Source organism: Colobus angolensis, unplaced genomic scaffold (genome assembly GCF_000951035.1).
Source record: "Colobus angolensis palliatus isolate OR3802 unplaced genomic scaffold, Cang.pa_1.0 Scaffold27, whole genome shotgun sequence".
Classification (NCBI taxonomy): domain Eukaryota; kingdom Metazoa; phylum Chordata; class Mammalia; order Primates; family Cercopithecidae; genus Colobus; species Colobus angolensis.
This window is the reverse complement of record NW_012115932.1, coordinates 12,407,671-12,426,348: the sequence shown is the minus strand read 5'-3', so window position 1 is coordinate 12,426,348 and position 18,678 is coordinate 12,407,671. Positions and strand designations below refer to the sequence as shown.

The 18,678-nt window shown below is 40.8% G+C and overlaps 1 protein-coding gene across 1 annotated transcript in view; it reads right to left on the bottom strand.

The window, feature by feature from the left end:
- Positions 1-2,114: 2,114 nt before the first annotated feature.
- Positions 2,115-18,678, bottom strand: part of RARS (arginyl-tRNA synthetase) — a 36,298-nt gene continuing 19,734 nt past the window's right edge. Inside the window, exons 10-15 of the mRNA XM_011947746.1 lie at positions 16,893-17,071; positions 15,843-15,952; positions 10,753-10,858; positions 4,476-4,648; positions 3,328-3,575; positions 2,115-2,329 (exon numbers count right to left, since the gene is read on the bottom strand). Of these exons, the coding sequence (XP_011803136.1) occupies positions 2,220-2,329; positions 3,328-3,575; positions 4,476-4,648; positions 10,753-10,858; positions 15,843-15,952; positions 16,893-17,071 (926 nt within the window). The 3' untranslated portion in view covers positions 2,115-2,219. The remainder of the gene's footprint in view (positions 2,330-3,327; positions 3,576-4,475; positions 4,649-10,752; positions 10,859-15,842; positions 15,953-16,892; positions 17,072-18,678) is intronic.

Sequence of the window (18,678 nt, the reverse complement as noted above, 5' to 3'; positions counted from 1 at the left end):
ATCCCCCTCTGTGAGCATGTTTTTTTTTTTATTTTTGAGGCAGAGTCTCACTCTGTCTCCCAGGCTGGAGTGCAGTGGCACAATCAGCTCACTGCAAGCTCCGCCTCCCAGGTTCACACCATTCTCCTGCCTTAGCCTCCAGAGTAGCTGGGACTACAGGCACCCGCCACCATGCCCGGCTAATTTTCTGTATTTTTAGTGAGATGAGGTTTCACCATGTTAGCCAGGATGGTCTCGATCTCCTGACCTTGTGGTCTGCCTGCCTCGGCCCACCAAAGTGCTGGGATTACGGGCGTGAGCCACCACGCCAAGCCCTCTATGAGCATTTTGAGATAAATATTTAAAATATGGTAAGTTGCCACTGGTGACCTATCATTTAAATTACCTTAAAAAAAAAAAGGGGGCTGGACGTGGTGATTCATGTCTGTAATCCCAGCACTTTGGGAGATCAAGATAGGAGGTTACTTGAGCCCAGTGAGACCAGACTGGGCAACATAGTGAGACCCTGTCTCTACAAAAAATGGAAAAAATTAGCCGAGTGTAGTGGTGCACACCTATAGTCTCAGCTACTCGGAAGGCTGAGGCAGGAGGATCATGTAAACCTGGAAAGTTGAGGCTGCAGTGAGCTGTGATCATGCCACTGCACTCCAGCCTAGGTGACAAAGTGAGACCCTATCTCAAAACCAAACCAAACAAAACAAATTTGTTTCTTTTGAGATGGAGTCTTGCTCTGTCTCCCAGGCTGGAGTGCAATGGTGCAACCTTGGCTCACTGCAACCTCTGCTTCCCAGGTTCAAGCAATTCTCCTGCCTTACCCTCCAGAGTGGCTGGGATTACAGGTGCCTGCCACTACATATGGCTATTTTTTTTTGTATTTTTAGTAGAGACAGGGTTTCCCCATGTTGGTCAGGCTGGTCTTGAACTCCCGACCTCAGGTGATCTGCCTGCCTCGGCCTCTGAAAGTGCTGGGATTACAGGTGTGAGCCACCATGCCTGGCTGAATCCTATTTTAATTCCTAAAATCTCCTGAGTCTTCTGACCGAAGGGCTCAATAGTCTAGGTGAACTGTCTTTGCAGTTAGTAGAGTGAGAGGCAACTGCTTAGCCTCCCCATGTTTGTTGGAGGGAGCAGTGATCTAATGTGGACATGTTAGACTTACACATACCAGTTTGTTTGTGAATGGAAGCTATTATTATAACTCATTAAGATCCTATCTAAGGTTCCTCTAAGTTTGGAGACTTTTAGGAATAGCATGGTATGATACAATTCATGCTCATTAAGCATTCATTTTTCTATTGTGTTGGCTTTACATGGAATCTCATTTCATTTTTGTGTTGGCAGATTCCATTAACTGCTGACTCAATAATCAGTGTGCTGAGCTGTACCCCAAAACCTCTCGCTGCCACTACCAATCTCTGTATTCTGTGCTGCTACAAAGACTCCAATTTCATGAAATGAGACAATATGCCCTGCCCAGGGGATGAATAGTGACTGGTCTAAGGAAATCATGGCAATCCTCTTCATAGCTTGGACATTCATTCTAGGTTTCTACCTTCCTTTGCAACTGGGATTGGCATCTGGCCAATGAGGTGTTAAAAGTTAAATCTTGAGCTTCAGGAAAATTTCCAATCTACGTTTCCTTGCCCCCTTCTCCCAAACCCAAGTCTGTTATATTGCCAGTGTCATCTTTTCTTAAAATGGAAATAGCCTGAATTTGGGATTTTAACGTGCACAGCTGTGAATCTTAATTTTGTTCCTGAGCAATCCAGGGCAAGTTACTTATCTCTGCGCAGTCTCAAGTTTTGTTACTTGTAAAACAGGGTAAGTATCTCTCACAGAACAATGAAATGAAACATGAATGGGACAATAAAGAGGTGTAAATTCTTGGGGCCTTTTCAGGGTCAATAAATGGGATTTCTTACCTAATTAAAATTAATAAACCACATTCCTGCAAAGTCAATACACTCTCACTGTGGTGCACAAATCCTGTTATTTTGTGGCCTCCACTAAGTCATTTTGGTTTAATGCTCAGCAAGATATAAGCATATTTGTGGAAGTGATTTTTTTCTTTTTAGAATTCTAGCTGTTAGAGATAAGGAACCACATTTTGCATAGTTGACAAATTTTCTTTACTTATGCTTGTGTCTACATGATTGTAAAAAAGCAAACAGTGCCAATGGCCACTTTGGTAAAAACACAGTGTTCAAACCTACGAAGGATTACATCCTTTGGACAGGTTTTATTCCCAGGATATCGAACCCCTTGGCCATGACAGCAGCTACTGCTTCACATAGCAGCATACGCCACATGTTCACCTTCAATATTTTTCCTGAAAAGACAGAAAAAAGTTATTAACTTGTTTTCCTTTTTGAAAATCATTATTAAAGAATCTATGTTACTTGGAAATTTTAGTTGGAAGTGCACATAGCCCAACCCACAGATGTTTTTGGGTTTTAACTAGAATCTTCTTTACTTTAAACTATGAAGACAGACAATTTAAAAAATAAAGGTATTTCTGTTAAGAAATATGTTTTTAACTATTAAGAGAGAGAAGGTCCGCAATGATGAGAACAGTAAATTTTACCTTTTAAAAATTTTTCCTAGGCCTCATGGTCTGAAATAACTATAAACTTCATTATCATATTGATTTTTTTTCCCTAGTAGAGTTTCAGTCCTCAGGCATGACTTTAACAAATGCCTACTTGCCTTATAATACATTAATTCCGGCTACTTCATTAACTATGTAATATGACAGAGTGCAGAGAGCCTAAGGTAAGAAAAGATAACAATTGTTTTCTAAGAAGTTTCCATTATCAAAAACACCCAAAGATTCCTTCTGGGAGCCACAAATACACTGTGTTTGTTGGAAACGTCCTACTCTCAGTCATCTTCCAATTGTTTTCTTTGGAGTCCTAAGGTTCCATCTCATGTGCCTAATCGTAGAAAAACAGACTAAGTGGGCAGAGTTTCATTTCTGGTTTAAAGCGCTACTTCACATTTTGTCTTTTATATATGATATGGATCACTGTGCAACTGTTAGGGAAAAAGTGGAAGTTTCCATGAATAAAGTAAATCTGAAAACCACTCTCACACAATTCAAATGCTTTGATGGCACCCTATCCCTAATATGGCTACTAAATGAGACACTTGGAGCTGGGTGCAGTGGCTCACACGTGTTAAGTCCAGCCATTTGGGAGGTTCAAGTGGGAGAATCACTTGAGGCCAGAAGTCTGGGGCTTCAGTGAGCTATTTCACCACTGTACTCCAGCCCAAGGGACAGAGCTAGATCCGTGTCTCTCACAAAAAAAAAAAAAAAAAGACACTCACCAGTCTGTCTATCTTTCTCCACACAGTAGCAGCTATCATAGAACTCTGTGAAAGTAGTTGCCAGCTCATATATATAATCACAGAGAGTGTGGAGAAATAAGTCATCCAAAATCTTTTGCAGAATCTCAGGGAACCGTAAAATGCACCGGCCTAGTTTCCATTCCTTCTCATGATCCAAAAGAATCTTGGTTTCTCGAGCAGCTTTTTGGAGCATTTCTTCATCAATATTGGCCAGACGTGCAATAGACCTTAAAAAAAAAAAAAAAAAATCATCAGGCAACCACCACCATTCCCTTTTGTTAGGCACACTCATTCTCCACTCGAAAATATGTACTAAGAAGTGATTCACGTAAATCAGAAATTATCACCAATTGAAAAGAAGTTCCTATAAAATGAAGTATTTTATTATATGGCATACTATTAGGCAAAACTAATAACCTGATCTAAAGTATTTCATAATACTAAAAATGGAAATGTAATTCTTTTAGGGGATCAGCTGACACTTTCTAGGTATTTAAACATAGAGCATCTAGGGGAGTATAGGCAAGTGCAGTTAGGGCCAGGTTTAGGGATTCTGGGATAACTGGCAATACTAAAAGAGGACATATTTCCAAAGATGCTTGTAGGTAGAAAAATAAACCTGAAAAAAACACTTTAGGCTGAGCGCGATGGCTCATGCCCATAATCCCAGCACTTTGGGAGGCTGAGGCGGGTGAATTACTTGAGGTCCAGAGTTCCAGACCTGCCTGGCCAACATGATGAAACCCCGTCTCTACTAACAATACAAAATTTAGCTGGGCATGGTGGTGAGTGCCTGTAATCCCTTCTACTGGGGAGGCTGAGGCAGGAGAATCACTTGAACCCAGGAGTTGGAGGTTGCAGTGAGCCGAGATGGTGCCACTGCACTCCAGCTTGGGCAACAGAGTGAGACTCTGTCTCAAAAACAAACAAATAACAAACAAACAAACAAAACACACTTTAGAAGTCAGGTGTAATGGCAGTATGTCAGTAATCCCAGCTCAGGAGGCTGAGGTGGGAGGATCATTTGAGCCCAAGACCCTGTCTCATTTCAAAAACAAAATACATTTTTGAGTAACTAACTATGTTTTCATTTGATTCAAAATAAAACAATGCCTACCTACAATTACCTGATTCTAGTGAAGGCATACAACAAGTAAGCTGCTGTATTTCCTCTGTCATCTAGCATTTTATCAAAAGAGAAGATGTAGTCATTCAACCGGTTATGAGAAAGGTCAGCATATTTGATACAGCCATACGCAATGGATGTCTGAGCAGCATTCAATTCCTCTGCAGTTAAGACCTTTGGGGAAAACAAAACAGTATTTCATAGCTTACTGACTGCTGCTTTTGCCCTGGTGTCTCATAGGTATAAGACTGGGGTAGGGAACATCTAATGGTATTCTTTTACCAATGAACTTTAATAAACACTGACACCGAGGCAGAAGGACATGGGCCAATGTACAAAGAAAATAATGAAAATATAAAACGCGTTATGCACAATGAAGAATGTTTCTATAAGAAACTGAATTTGTAAAATATAAAATGTCAGCATGAATACCTTTTTCCAACGTATTCAGTAGATATGAAACCAGAAGCATCAATTATTAGTTTATATCCACTTCATACTATGAACATTGTGAGGTTATAGGAAACAGAGTAACACAGAAAAATACAAACAAAAAGTTAGGGTTAAATAATTAATTGAAATCAAGGGTGTATTAAGAGTAGATAAAAGAACCCATTCACTGTTTTGCTAATATTTGCTCAAGTATTCTGAAGCATTATTAGGCCACAAGTAAGTAATTAAGGATTTTTGCTTCTGCCCATGACAGAGTACCTTGCAGCAGACTAACCATTCTACCCAAAGCATCTATTTAAAACTGGGTTGAGCATATGAAACAACTGTTTGACGTCACTAGAGAGCATCAACACAAGCAAAGTTGAAGTTCTTGGAAGAACAAAACACAGTTCCTGGAAGAACGAAACATAGGGAATGAGTCCATATTCACTTGGCTTTTTCCCTAAGGGCATTTTTCAAATCACTACATAATGGACAAGGGGGACAGAACCCAAGCAGAAAGAAGTGGTCTTACTAAGGTGAGAAGACAAGAGTTTAAGAGTATGGGGCTGCGAAAGAAGCAAGGACACAATCCCCAAAAAGAAGGAGCCACAGAGGAGTCAAAGACACTGTGAACAAATTTCTTTCAAATGTCATACGGCTGGCATGCACAAGGCAAGACTCCAAAAAATCTATCACGAAAGAGCAAGTGGTAATTAAAGAGCTGAGCAGAGATTTTAGCAACTGTGTGACACTAGGCAGTTCTATAGCAGCAAAATGGAAGGGCATTAGCACACACGCCATTGAAATATGGCCAGAGGGTCATATTTCAAGAGTAAGGACCTCACCCAAGTCATAAAGGTAAAATTTAAATAGTTCAGCCCTAAAGAAGCATACGGCCAATACAAACAGGGTCAAGATAATCAGCTGGTATGCTGTCTGTCGGCTAGAAGGAAACTTAATGGTCTTGGAGGGAAATAACCTCAGCCAGAATCTTTATAATTTTATCTTCATAATGCTCAGCACCCAATAACAAAGCTTTCTAAAAAAGCAAGATAAGCCAGGTATAATTGCTCACGCCTATAATGCAGCTACTTGGGAGGCTGAGGTGGAAGGATCACTTGAGGCCAGGAGTTTGAGACCAGCCTGGACAACATAGTGAGACCCCTATCTCTTGGGGGTCTCAAGAGCAACATGAAATAACTAAATACTAAGAAGGGGGACTACAAAGAAAGGGCTAGGAGAGAATCAAGAAAGCAGAAACAAAAGAAAAAAGATAACAGCAACTTTAAAGTCTGAAATTGTTTAAGATGAAGCTACCTAAAAAATAATTATTAATGACAAAGGGTGAAAATACTAACTTTACAGGGGAGAAAACTGACACTATCACCTTACCAAAGAGATCAAAATTATTATTATTAATCATGAAGCTTATCAATATTGTGTCTCCTGATATGATGAACTGATAAGAACTCTACATCTATTCCTGTAAGACTGTATAACCTGGAAACAGAGTATGACTTATAAGACTGTATAACCTGGAAACAGAATTTAACAGAACAGCAGCCAATATCAGACAAATCCAACTAAGTGATATTCCAAAAAAACTAACTGACCAGCAGACTTCAGAAGTGTCGAGGTCATGAAAGTCAAAGACAGACCAAGGAACTAACTGCCCAGATTAAAGATAAGGAGACATGATAACTAAATGTAACATGTTATCCTGGACTGGATCTTAGGCTAGAAAAAGGACATGAGTGACACCAACTGTGAAACCAGAATAAGGACTGCAGATTAGTTAATGGTATTGTATCAATGTTAATTTCCTGATTTTGATAATCATACTGTATAGCTATGAAAGATATTAGTATCTGGGGATACTAAATGAAATATATAAAATTCTTCATACTATCTTGCAACTTTTTTATGTCTAAACTGTTTTAAAATGTTTAAAGAAAACTATGATTAACATGTTCAAAAAATTAAAAGGAAAAGAGTAAGAAAACTGGAAGAAAAGATGAAAAATTTCAAAAAATACCTTAAACATAGAATACCACAATATAATATCTGAAGCAGAAAATATCCAAAATAAAGCAAAGAGAAAAAAATGAATTAGAGCATAAGAAACACATGAGATACAAAGTTCTAACATACGTACTTGGAGTACCAAAAATAACAGAATGAGGAAAAGTAGTAGTATTTGAAGAGACATGGCCAAGAATTTTCCTAACCTGACGAAAGAACTCAACCCACAGATTTAGGAAGTTCGGCAGCCCTCCAGAGGGTAAAAAGAAAAATGACTCCCTAAACCACACTTAGGCATTTCTTAGTCAAAGTACTGAAAATAAAGCTTAAGAAAAATACTAAAAAAAGTCTGAGAAAAAGATGCATACTTTCAAAGGAGAAACAATGAAACTTACAACTGATTTTCGAAGGAAACTATGGTAGCTGGAAGACAATGGAATATCATTTTTATTTATTTCCTTCCCCCAGCCCCACTGGTCCTCTCCGGTTCTGTGGAATGTCATCTCTAAAAATGCTGAAAGAAAATAGCTGCCAAACTAGAATTCCATACCCAATAAAAACATTGTTCAAAACTGAAGGCAACATAAAGACATTTTTGGACAAACAAAAATTCTGAAAGAATCTGTCGCCCCAGCAGACTTGTGGTAAAAAAAATAAAGACCTTCAGATTGTGGAAAACTAATGCAGGTGTAAGCAAAAAAACTGCAAGAAAGGGCAAAAATATATAGATAAATGTAAGTACTGATTGTTTAATGCAAAATAATAATGATGATAAATGGGCAAAAGAGTTAACAGACTCTTCACAAGAGAAGATTATCTAGATGACCAATAAGCCTAAGAAAAGGCAGTCAGGCTGGGCACGGTGGCTCATGCCTATAATCCCAGCACTTTGAGAGCCTGAGGCAGGCAGATCACGAGTCCAGACTCGCCTGGCCAACATGGCGAAACCTCATCTCTACAAACGATACAAAAATTAGCTTGGTGTGTTGGCATGTGCCTGTAGTCTACCAGCTACTCGGGAGGCTGAGGCAGGAGAAGTGCTTGAACCCGGGAGATGGAGGCTGCAGTGAGCCAAGATCATGCCACTGCGCTCCAGCCTGGGTGACAGAGTGAGATTCTAGAAAGAAAAGAAAAGAAAAGAGAAAAAAAAAAAGAACAAGGAAGGAAGGGAGGGAGGGAAGGAGGGAGGGAGGAAGGAAAGGTAGTCAGTATCATCAATATCATTATTCATCAGAGGAATGAAAATTTTAACCACAGTAAGTCACTATGCACTCATCAGAAAAGCTAAAATAAAAAACACTGACTAAACCAATTGTGATGGTTAATATGTCACCTTGATTGGACTGAAGGGTACAAAGTATTGATCCTAGGTGTGTCTGTCAGTGTTGCCAAAGGAGATTAACATTTCAGTCCATGGGCTGGGAAAGGCAGACCCAACCTTAATTGGGTGGGCACCATCTAATCAGCTGCCAGTGAATATAAAGCAGGGAGAAAAACGTGAAAAAAAGACACTAGCCTAGCCTCTCAGTCTACATCTTTCTCCTGTGCTGGATGCTTCCTGCCCTCAAACATCTGACTGCAAGTTCTTCAGTTTTGGGACTCAGACTGGCTCTCCTTGATCTTCAGCTTGCAGACAGCCTATTGCGGGACCTTGTTAATGTGTAATACTTAGTAAATGTCTCTTTATATGTATCTATCCTATTCTGTTCCTCCAGAGAACCCTGACTAATACATCAATGTTGGTAAACATATGGTGCAATGAAACTCTCATATGTTAGTAGTGGGAGTATACAACAGTCACCACTTTCTCCTTGGCAATTTTTAATAAAGTTAAGCAGACAACCCTACAACCCAGCAATGCCATTCCTAGATATATATCCAAAAGAAAAAGCACATGTACCTCTAAAAGAGCTTGAATAACAATGTTCAAAATACCTTTGTATTCAGAACAGCCAACAACTGGAAATAATTCTAATGTCCATCAATAGGAGAATGGATAAACAAAATGTGGCACCTTCATATATCAGAATATCATGCAGCAATAAAAACAAATGAACTACAGCTGGGTGTGGTGGCTTATGCCTGTAACTTTAGCACTTTGGGAGGGCAAGGTGGGCGGATTGCTTGAGCCCAGGAGTTCCAGCCTCAGCAACACGGCAAAACCCCATCTCTACAAAAAATACAAAAATTAGCCAGGTGTGGCAGTGGGTGCCTATAGTCCCAGCTACCCGAGAGGCTGAGGTAGAAGGATCACTTGAGCCCAGGAGGTCGAGGTGCGGTGAGTCATGATCTTGCCACTGCACTCCAGCCTGAGTGACAGAGTGAGACTCTGTCTCAAAAACAAAACAAAACCGAAAACATATGAACTACTGATGCACATAGAAAAGGGCACATACTATGTGATTTCATTTATATGAAATTTCAGAATAAGCAAAAGTGATTTATGGTGATAGGAAACTCTCTGGGGTGATGGAAATATATCTTGTGTTCTAAGGCATATATATGTAAAAATTTATTAAGCTGTGCATTTTACCATACACATTTAAAATTAACTTAAAAAAATACTAGCTGGGGTGGTTAAAAAGAGTCAAAGCAATTTTTGTCATCAGGCAGACTAACAAACAGCTAGATGACTAAATTTTCCACTTTTCTTTTTGAGACAAAGTCTTGCTCTGTCGCCCAGGCTGGAGTGCAGTGGCTTGATCTTGGCTCACTGCAACCTCTTTAAGGTTTAACGATTCTCCTGCCTCAGCCTCCAAAGTAGCTGGGATTACAGGCACGTGCCACCACACCCAGTTGATTTTTGTATATTTAGTAGAGACAGGGTTTCAGCATCTTGGCCAGGCTGGTCTTGAACTCCTGACATCGTGATCCACCCACCTCAGCCTCCCAAAGTGCTGGGATTACAGGTGTGAGCCACCGCGCTGGCCTAACTTTCCACTTTTCATCTGACTGTGCCAGTTGTGCCTAGACCAGTGATTTAGCTGGACCATGGGGGCAGACTCCTTATGGCTTGGTGTCTTGGTGATAGAGTTCTTGTGAGATCCGGTCATTTAAGTGTGTGGTACCTCCTCCCCCTACCCTCTCTCTCTTGCTCCTGCTTTAGCCATGTGAAGTGCCTGCTTCCCCTTCACCTTCCCCCATGAATAAAAGTTCCCTGAGGCCTCCCCAGAAGCCAACTGATGTTGGTGCCATGCTCCTACAGCCAGAAGAACCAAGAGCCAATTAAATCTCTTTTATAAATTACCCAGTCTCAGGTATGCATGACCTCTCCTCTACTGTTCTAAACTTAAAAAAAAAAAAAAAAAAAAAGTTCTTGTTGATTTTTCTTTTTCATTCCTCCAAATTCCACACAAACTGAACCATAGTCTTTTCTAAGGGAGCTATGAAAGGCCATCATGTTGCCTGCTCTGAAGGTTCATCAATGGCCTTGGGTGGCAAGAACTGACTGCTATGACCACTCTACAAATGCTCCAAAGAAGGAGCATGGCACATGTAGACTCTGATGTGAGTTGAAGAATCAAACCCCTTCAGTCTGCAATATTCTCCCATCACTGGGAACTGCTGTTAAGCAGCACAGATACTAAGCTACATTAACAAAGGAGGAAAACGCCAAGATCTTTTTTAATTGCCAAGAACTATATTTTCTAAATAAATGCTCAGCAATTCACAAGATAAACTTACTGTGCAATAAAGTCAGAGCAATATGAGCCTTGTCCTAGGTGGGACTGACTCCTTATAATTCTCCTTAGTTCTCTCAACAAAAACAAAAATGAAAAATCACAATGATTGACGCACATGCCAATAAGGCTTTGGATTACCTTGTCTCTTTCTTTTTCCTTCAACTTGTCCATGGATCGTTTTAGTCCTTCTCCCATAAGGTCCATGAGGCGCACTGTTTCACCCGAACGTGTTTTAAACTTTTTCCTAAAAAATGTAAAACCCCCAATCAGATTTTGAAACAGGCTTTTCAACTTAGAAATCTTTGAAAATGAAAGTTTGAGACCTGACCACAAACTTCAACATATGTTTCAAATCTCTAAGGTCTATGTTGCCCCGAGAACTATTAAGAGAGGGTTGATGCCAATGTTAACAATGCCTTATGCCAATCATCAAGCAAGGAGAGTATTAAATGAAACACTGTGCTTTCAAGTGCTTTTCATCTCCAGCCCTCAACCCAAAGCATCCAATGCTGTAGCCCTCAACAGCTCTCTCTACATATTTACCTTTAATAAATTTCCTAACAGAGAAAGAAGATATTTGTTCATTTGTTCACTTTCTTGGAATACAAAGTTTGGCTTAGATGTTTCACCTTTTTAGAAAAATTACTAATCAAAATATATGTTTCTAGAATTGCTGGGAAAGTCAGGAAATTCTTTGACGAAATCTCACTTGAATTTCTCTGTATACTAATTCCTCTTGTTCAGTGGTAACCAAGCCTTGACTCATACCAGAATCACCTGGCAAGGTTTAAAAAAGATGTCTGAGCAGCCAGTTGCTTGCTTGCTTCATTCACTCATTTATTTATTTTTAGAGACAGGGTCTTGCTCTGTCACCCAGGCTGGAGTGAAGTAGTATGACCACAGCTCACTGTAACCTTGAAGTCCTAGGATTAAGTAATCCTTCTACTTTACCCTGCCAAGTAGCTTTTTTTTTTTTTTTTTGAGACAGAGTCTCGCTCTGTCGCCCAGGCTGGAGTGCAGTGGCCGCATCTCAGCTCACTGCAAGCTCCACCTCCCAGGTTTACGCCATTCTCCTGCCTCAGCCTCCCGAGTAGCTGGGACCACAGGCGCCCGCCACCTCGCCCAGCTAGTTTTTTGTATTTTTTAGTAGAGACGGGGTTTCACCGTGTTAGCCAGGATGGTCTTGATCTCCTGACCTCGTGATTCGCCTGTCTTGGCCTCCCAAAGTGCTGGGATTACAGGCTTGAGCCACCGCGCCCGGCCACAAGTAGCTAATTCTATAGGTGCGAGCCACTACACCTGGTTAATTTTTTAATTTTTAGTTTTTGTAGAGATGGTGTCTTCTCGCTATGCTGCCCAGGCTCCTATTAAACTCCTGGTCTCAAGTGATCCTCCCACCTCAGCCTCCCAAAGTGTTGGAATTACAGGCCGGAGACACTGCACCTGGCCCAGTTGCTTTAAAAAAAGAAAAGAAAAGAAAAAAGAGAAAAAACCCCAGGATCCAGGATGCTAGGGTCCTGGTCAGATCTACTGCAATCAGAATCACTATGGATATGGCAAAAGGACTAATAAGCACTGCCCTGGGCAGCTGCTGTTAAAAAAGCATTTTGAGAAAATTGAATTTTATCTATTAAACAAAAAGTTTATAAAACACCAAGGATATAATATCATTTTCCTTTTTTTGGAGGGGGGGGTTAAAAAATCCCTCAAAAATTAAGCATGCTTTTCTAACACAAAGAGTACCAAAATGAATGTGCTACTTTCTGTTAGTTTTATTTTCAGAGCTTGCTTAAGCAAGAATCTACTTGCCTTGTAAAATTCTGCTTATATAGAATTAAAACTCCTTTATTATCCCACAAATGTACTATATATTTCCATAGCTTTATGCCATACACTCAAGTGTCCAACTTCCAAATTTCTGATAAAATGAAACTCATCATGAAGACCAGTTCAAAATGCTAAAGAAAACCTTCCTTAATGTTTCTACTTTGCAATTACTGTTCCTTTCAGTTACTCCCTACCTGTGCCTGCCTTGAATTTTTGTTTTTGTGTTGGTCTGTTCTGACTAGTGGCTCTACAATGAGGGATGCATATCTGAATACCAAGAGAGCTTTAAAAGAAACACAGATGACTAATACCCACTTTAGACCTAATAAGTCAGCAACTTCCACAGCGGGCCTTGCAAGTGTATTTTCACAAGCTCCACAGAACACTGTTCTGCTCTAGATGATAGCCTCCTTCAGAGAGGAGGTCACGTTCTGTGTATCTGTGTGTACACATTGTGCAGCATCCAACCAACACCACGCACAGCACATACTCAATAAACAGATGTACAAGAAATAGCAGGAAGATGATGAAATATCACTCAAAAAATTAAAACAGAAAATGTCATTTAAAAATAGCAGAATCTGTATGCATTAAAAAAACTAACAAACCTTTTTTTAAGTCCCATCCCCCTCTGTGAGCATTTTTTTTTTTTTATTTTTGAGGCAGAGTCTCACTCTGTCTCCCAGGCTGGAGTGCAGTGGCACAATCAGCTCACTGCAAGCTCCGCCTCCCAGGTTCACACCATTCTCCTGCCTTAGCCTCCAGAGTAGCTGGGACTACAGGCACCCGCCACCATGCCCGGCTAATTTTCTGTATTTTTAGTGAGATGAGGTTTCACCATGTTAGCCAGGATGGTCTCGATCTCCTGACCTTGTGGTCTGCCTGCCTCGGCCCACCAAAGTGCTGGGATTACGGGCGTGAGCCACCACGCCAAGCCCTCTATGAGCATTTTGAGATAAATATTTAAAATATGGTAAGTTGCCACTGGTGACCTATCATTTAAATTACCTTAAAAAAAAAAAGGGGGCTGGACGTGGTGATTCATGTCTGTAATCCCAGCACTTTGGGAGATCAAGATAGGAGGTTACTTGAGCCCAGTGAGACCAGACTGGGCAACATAGTGAGACCCTGTCTCTACAAAAAATGGAAAAAATTAGCCGAGTGTAGTGGTGCACACCTATAGTCTCAGCTACTCGGAAGGCTGAGGCAGGAGGATCATGTAAACCTGGAAAGTTGAGGCTGCAGTGAGCTGTGATCATGCCACTGCACTCCAGCCTAGGTGACAAAGTGAGACCCTATCTCAAAACCAAACCAAACAAAACAAATTTGTTTCTTTTGAGATGGAGTCTCGCCCTGTCACCCAGGCTGGAGTGCAATGGTGTGATCTTGGCTTACTACAACCTGTGCCTCCCAGGTTCAAAGCATTCTCCTACCTCAGCCTCTGGAGTAGCTGTGACTACCGGCGCCTGCCACCATGCCTAGCTAATTTTTGTATTTTTAGTAGAGATGGGGTTTCACTATGTTGGCCAGGCTGCTCTCAACTCCTGACCTCATGATCCACCCGCCTTGGCCTCCCAAAGTGCTGGGATTACAGGTGTGAGCCACTGCGCCTGGCCCAAAATTTAAAAAAAAAAAAAAAAAAAAGGGATAGGATGCTGTAATTACATGATGCTGAGTGCAGAAAAATTTTAAAAATTATCAAGAATCCTGTAGCCATTATATGACAAATGAATTAAATGCCATATGAGCACTAGTGAGTAATTTTAAGCAAGTGTCAGAATATCATCTACATGTCCAAAAAACCAACTGTTAAGAAACTAAGATACTGTTAAGTAATGTTCAACTTATTGGTTTGTTTTAAAAAACTTTATGTCCATAAACACTATAATAAGGACTTAGTGTCTTCTTTGTTGTTCTTTTTTTTTTGAGACACGGTCTCACTCTGTCACCCAGGCTGGAGCCCAGTGATGTGATCTCACCTCACTGTAACCTCCATGCCACTATGCCCGGCTAAGTTTCCTTTCTTTTTTTTTTGGTAGATATGGGGTTTCACAATGTTGCCCAGGTTGGTCTTCAATTCCTAGGTTCACGCAATCCTCCAGCATTGGCCTCCTAAAGTGCTGGAATTACAGACATGAGAGCCACTGTGCCCGGCCTTAGTGTCTTTTGATTTCAAAAAAGTGCAGATCCGTGGAGCAGTAACACATTTAGAAAATGTTGTTTCCAACAAGGTCTTTGAGCTCCACATAATCTGTATCTAAGATAATATCTTAACACATCTAATCTGTCTCTTACATGTTCAATTAGGGCTTTTGTACATTGGCTGGCCAAACATCTTGAGCTACTCCACATGGTTTTTAGAAGTATTACCACCTTTGTAGGATGGAAATATTTAGGCTTTGTCACCAAATCGAAGATGCCACAGATTTTTGGTAAGTGATCCTAAGACACCAGTGAATACCAGAGGTTAAAATATGAAAAATGCTGTGCCTTTGAATTGAGGACTACTGCATCGAAACACGGTTGTATTTACCTTTTTATTTTACAAATATTGAGAATATTAAAAAATTAGAAAATAGAAAAGCTGAAAGTATATTAATATATAGTTTTCAATAAACAATATTTTTGGAAAGAACATAAAAACAAAACCAGTGAATCTTAAAACTTAATTGGAATCTCAATAACTTATACCTTTTGCCTATGTTCAACTTTGAAGGAAAAAACAAAAACATTTATAGCCAGGCGCGGTGGCTCAAGCCTGTAATCCCAGCACTTTGGGAGGCTGAGACGGGCGGATCACGAGGTCAGGAGATCGAGACCATCCTGGCTAACACGGTGAAACCCCGTCTCTACTAAAAAATACAAAAAAAAAAAAACTAGCTGGGCGAGGTGGTGGCACCTGTAGTCCCAGCTACCCGGGAGGCTGAGGCAGGAGAATGGCGTGAACCCAGGAGGCGGAGCTTGCAGTGAGCTGAGATCCGGCCACAGCACTCCAGCCTGGGTGACAGAGCAAGACTCCGTCTCAAAAAAAAAAAAAAAAACCATTTATAAAATGCATAAGCTATATTGTTAAGTAGTGTCTGAAATCTGAGCAGGTACAGTAATAGATTTTATAATTTAGATTTGTGGGAGAGGAAACCCCTTATATATAATCTATTAGGTCTACAGTCTGGTTTTCACTAAACTTTGTACATACTATCTACCTAAAAGGCTACATTCTCCGGCAGTGATGATATAGATACAAAATCACTCAGCTGGATTTACACCATTATAGCTTATGTGGACTAAAGAAAACTGTGGACTTTCTTATTTCTAATATGGTATCAGATGAAAAGTAGCCTCTTCCAGGTAAATGTGGGGACCAAGTATATCATTACCATCTTCAGATTTTCCAGACTTACTTGTCTTCCCCTAGCACCACACCAAATCCAGCATGGAAGACTCGAGTTACTTTAGGGTCATACCAACCAATCATTTGAGCAGCAGCAAATATTGTCTGGAAGTGCACAGACTACAAATCAACAGAAACGGAAAGTTACTTGCTAGTCTTCTTTAAGAAAAAAAAAAAAAGACTTAAGGCGCTTTTGCTTAGGAATAGATCTGTAAAATTCAAATTGCTCATAAATCTTGTGAGATAAGTGTTATTATAAAACCTCTTCTTTTATTCCCTATATATGAGAAACACTAAGAGCAACACTGTTATATTTTCTACTATGTTCAAACAACTGAATGAAGAACAGGGTCACGTGCAGAAACTTCAATTACATTTTAGGTCTCACAACAACCCTATTGCTTAATTAAGAACAATTGCTGAGGTTCAGAGGAGTAACAACCGTCTCCAGTTTGTGGCAGCAAGCTGGAAAACTAGGAAGTATCCAGTTTGGCTGGGTCCAAACCCTTCCTCCCTTCCTTCCTCCCTTCCTCCCTCCCTTCCTCCCTTCCTCCCTCCCTTCCTTCCTTCTCCTTCCTCCCTCCCTCCCTTCCTTCCTCCTTTCCTTCAAGACAGAGTCTTGCTCTGTCGCACAGGCAGGAGTGCAGTGGCCGGATCTCAGCTCACTGCAAGCTCCGCCTCCCGGGTTTACGCCATTCTCCTGCCTCAGCCTCCCCAGTAGCTGTGACTATAGGCGCCCGCCACCTCGCCCAGGCTAGTTTTTTCTTTTTGTATTTTTAAGTAGAGACGGGGTTTCACCGTGTTAGCCAGGATGGTCTCGATCTCCTGACCTCGTGATCCCCCCCATCTCGGCCTCCTAAAGTGCTGGGATTACAGGCTTGAGCCACCACACCTGACCCAAATCCTTTCTTTCTTCTATGCTATATTGATGTCCTGAATCTTAGTCTTTGGGGAAAATTTATAGTCATCCAGTGTCAAATGTTACCAACCTCACCATACTGTCTTACCTCCAATCAGACAATGCAAAATACATACAAATCTACAAAATCTACAAACTCACTTGTCCACTGTCCACCACATAGATAACCATATCTGCTTTTTCCTCAAATAGTCTTTGTTTAATAGCAGCCAGGTCAGATGTATCATAGGTATAACCTCCATCTGATTTTACTATGGTTAATGGTATGGAACACCCTGGGACAAATACAATCTTTCTGCCATCATCCACCTGCACAAATCCTAGGGGGCAAAAAAAAACTTCATTAATAAAGTTAAAAGAACCCTGAAGGAAAATGAAGGCTTACTCATTCTACGATATAAATATTTAGTTATTCTAAGAATATTTTAAAATGTATTTATTAGAGAGCTAAAGAAATCACATATTTTTTTCCTCACCATGATCTATTACAAACCTTGGAAAAGATTAACCATCAAGGTTGCCTGGACACTCAGGGTGCTATCAGAGCACAGGTCAGATGTTCTGGCAGTTTTCCAGACTTACACTAAACTTGACTCCCAAATGCTTTTTTTTTTTTTTTGACAAACAGTCTTGCTACATTGCCCAGGTCAGTCTCAAACTCCTGGGCTCAAGTGATTCTCCTGCTTGTGCCTCCCCAGGTACTGGGATTACAGGTGTGAGCCACCATGCCTGGCCTCCCAAACTCTTTAGATGGAGCCCATCAGCTCGGTAGGCCCAGAACATGAAAACTCTGTGCTTTGCTTTCAAGCTGGAGCCATAACCTTCCTCTTGGAGAAAGATGCAATTCTTATACTGATCTCTAACAATGTGCTGAATAGTAGTTGACACTGCTTCAAGGTCCACAAAACAAACATGGCAGGATTTGGCATTTAGAATGAGAAGTAGGAAGAAAAATTAAATCCATGTTCATACACTCATGATGAAAAAGACAAAATTCTTGGATGCAAGAAGGTACAGGAAGAACATGATAATAGTAGCAGCTATATAAGAGTGCTACTATGTGCCAAGTACTACGCTAAGTCCTTATATTTAACCTTCAAAATAACCCTACGTAGTAAATAGCTCTCTGCTTTCTTATAGTTTAGAAAATTGAGGCTTGGTAATGTAAAGGCAGTATGAAAGAGTAGTTAAAAACATGAGCTTTGAAGCCAGACTGGCTAGGTTTGAATCTCAAAGACATATAACTTATTAGCTATGTGACCCTGGGAAGCTACTAACTTCTCTGTGCCTATTTTCTCTAAACATTTTAAAAATTGCATTTATTTATTATTTTGAGACAGGGTCTTGCTCTACCATCCAGGCTGGAATGCAGTGGTGTGAACATGTTCACTGTGGCCTAGACCTCCTGGGCTCAAGCAATCCTCCTGCCTCAGCCTCTTGTGAAGCTGTGACCATAGGAATGCACGATCACACCTGGCTAATTTTTTTTTTTTTTTTGAGATGGAATCTCACTCTGTCGCCAGGCTGGAGTACAGTGGCGCGATCTCGGCTCACTGCACTCTCCACCTCCTGGGTTCAAGCGATTCCCCTGCCTCAACCTCCCGAGTAGCGGGGACTATAGGTGTGCATCACACCAGCTAATTTTTTGTATTTTAGTAGAGATGGGGTTTCACCATGTTGGTCAGGATGGTCTTGATCTCCTGTCCTCGTGATTCTCTCGCCTTGGCCTCCTAAAGTGCTGGGATTACAGCTGTGAGCCACCATGCCCAGCCTCGCCTGGCTAATTTTTTAATTTGTAGAGAGAGGGTCTCACACCTTGTTGCCCAGGCTGGCCTTAAACTCCTGGGCTCAAGTGATTCTCCTACCTCAGCCTCCCAAAGTGCTGAGATTACAGTCACGAGCTACTGTGCTTGACCTCTCTCTCTCT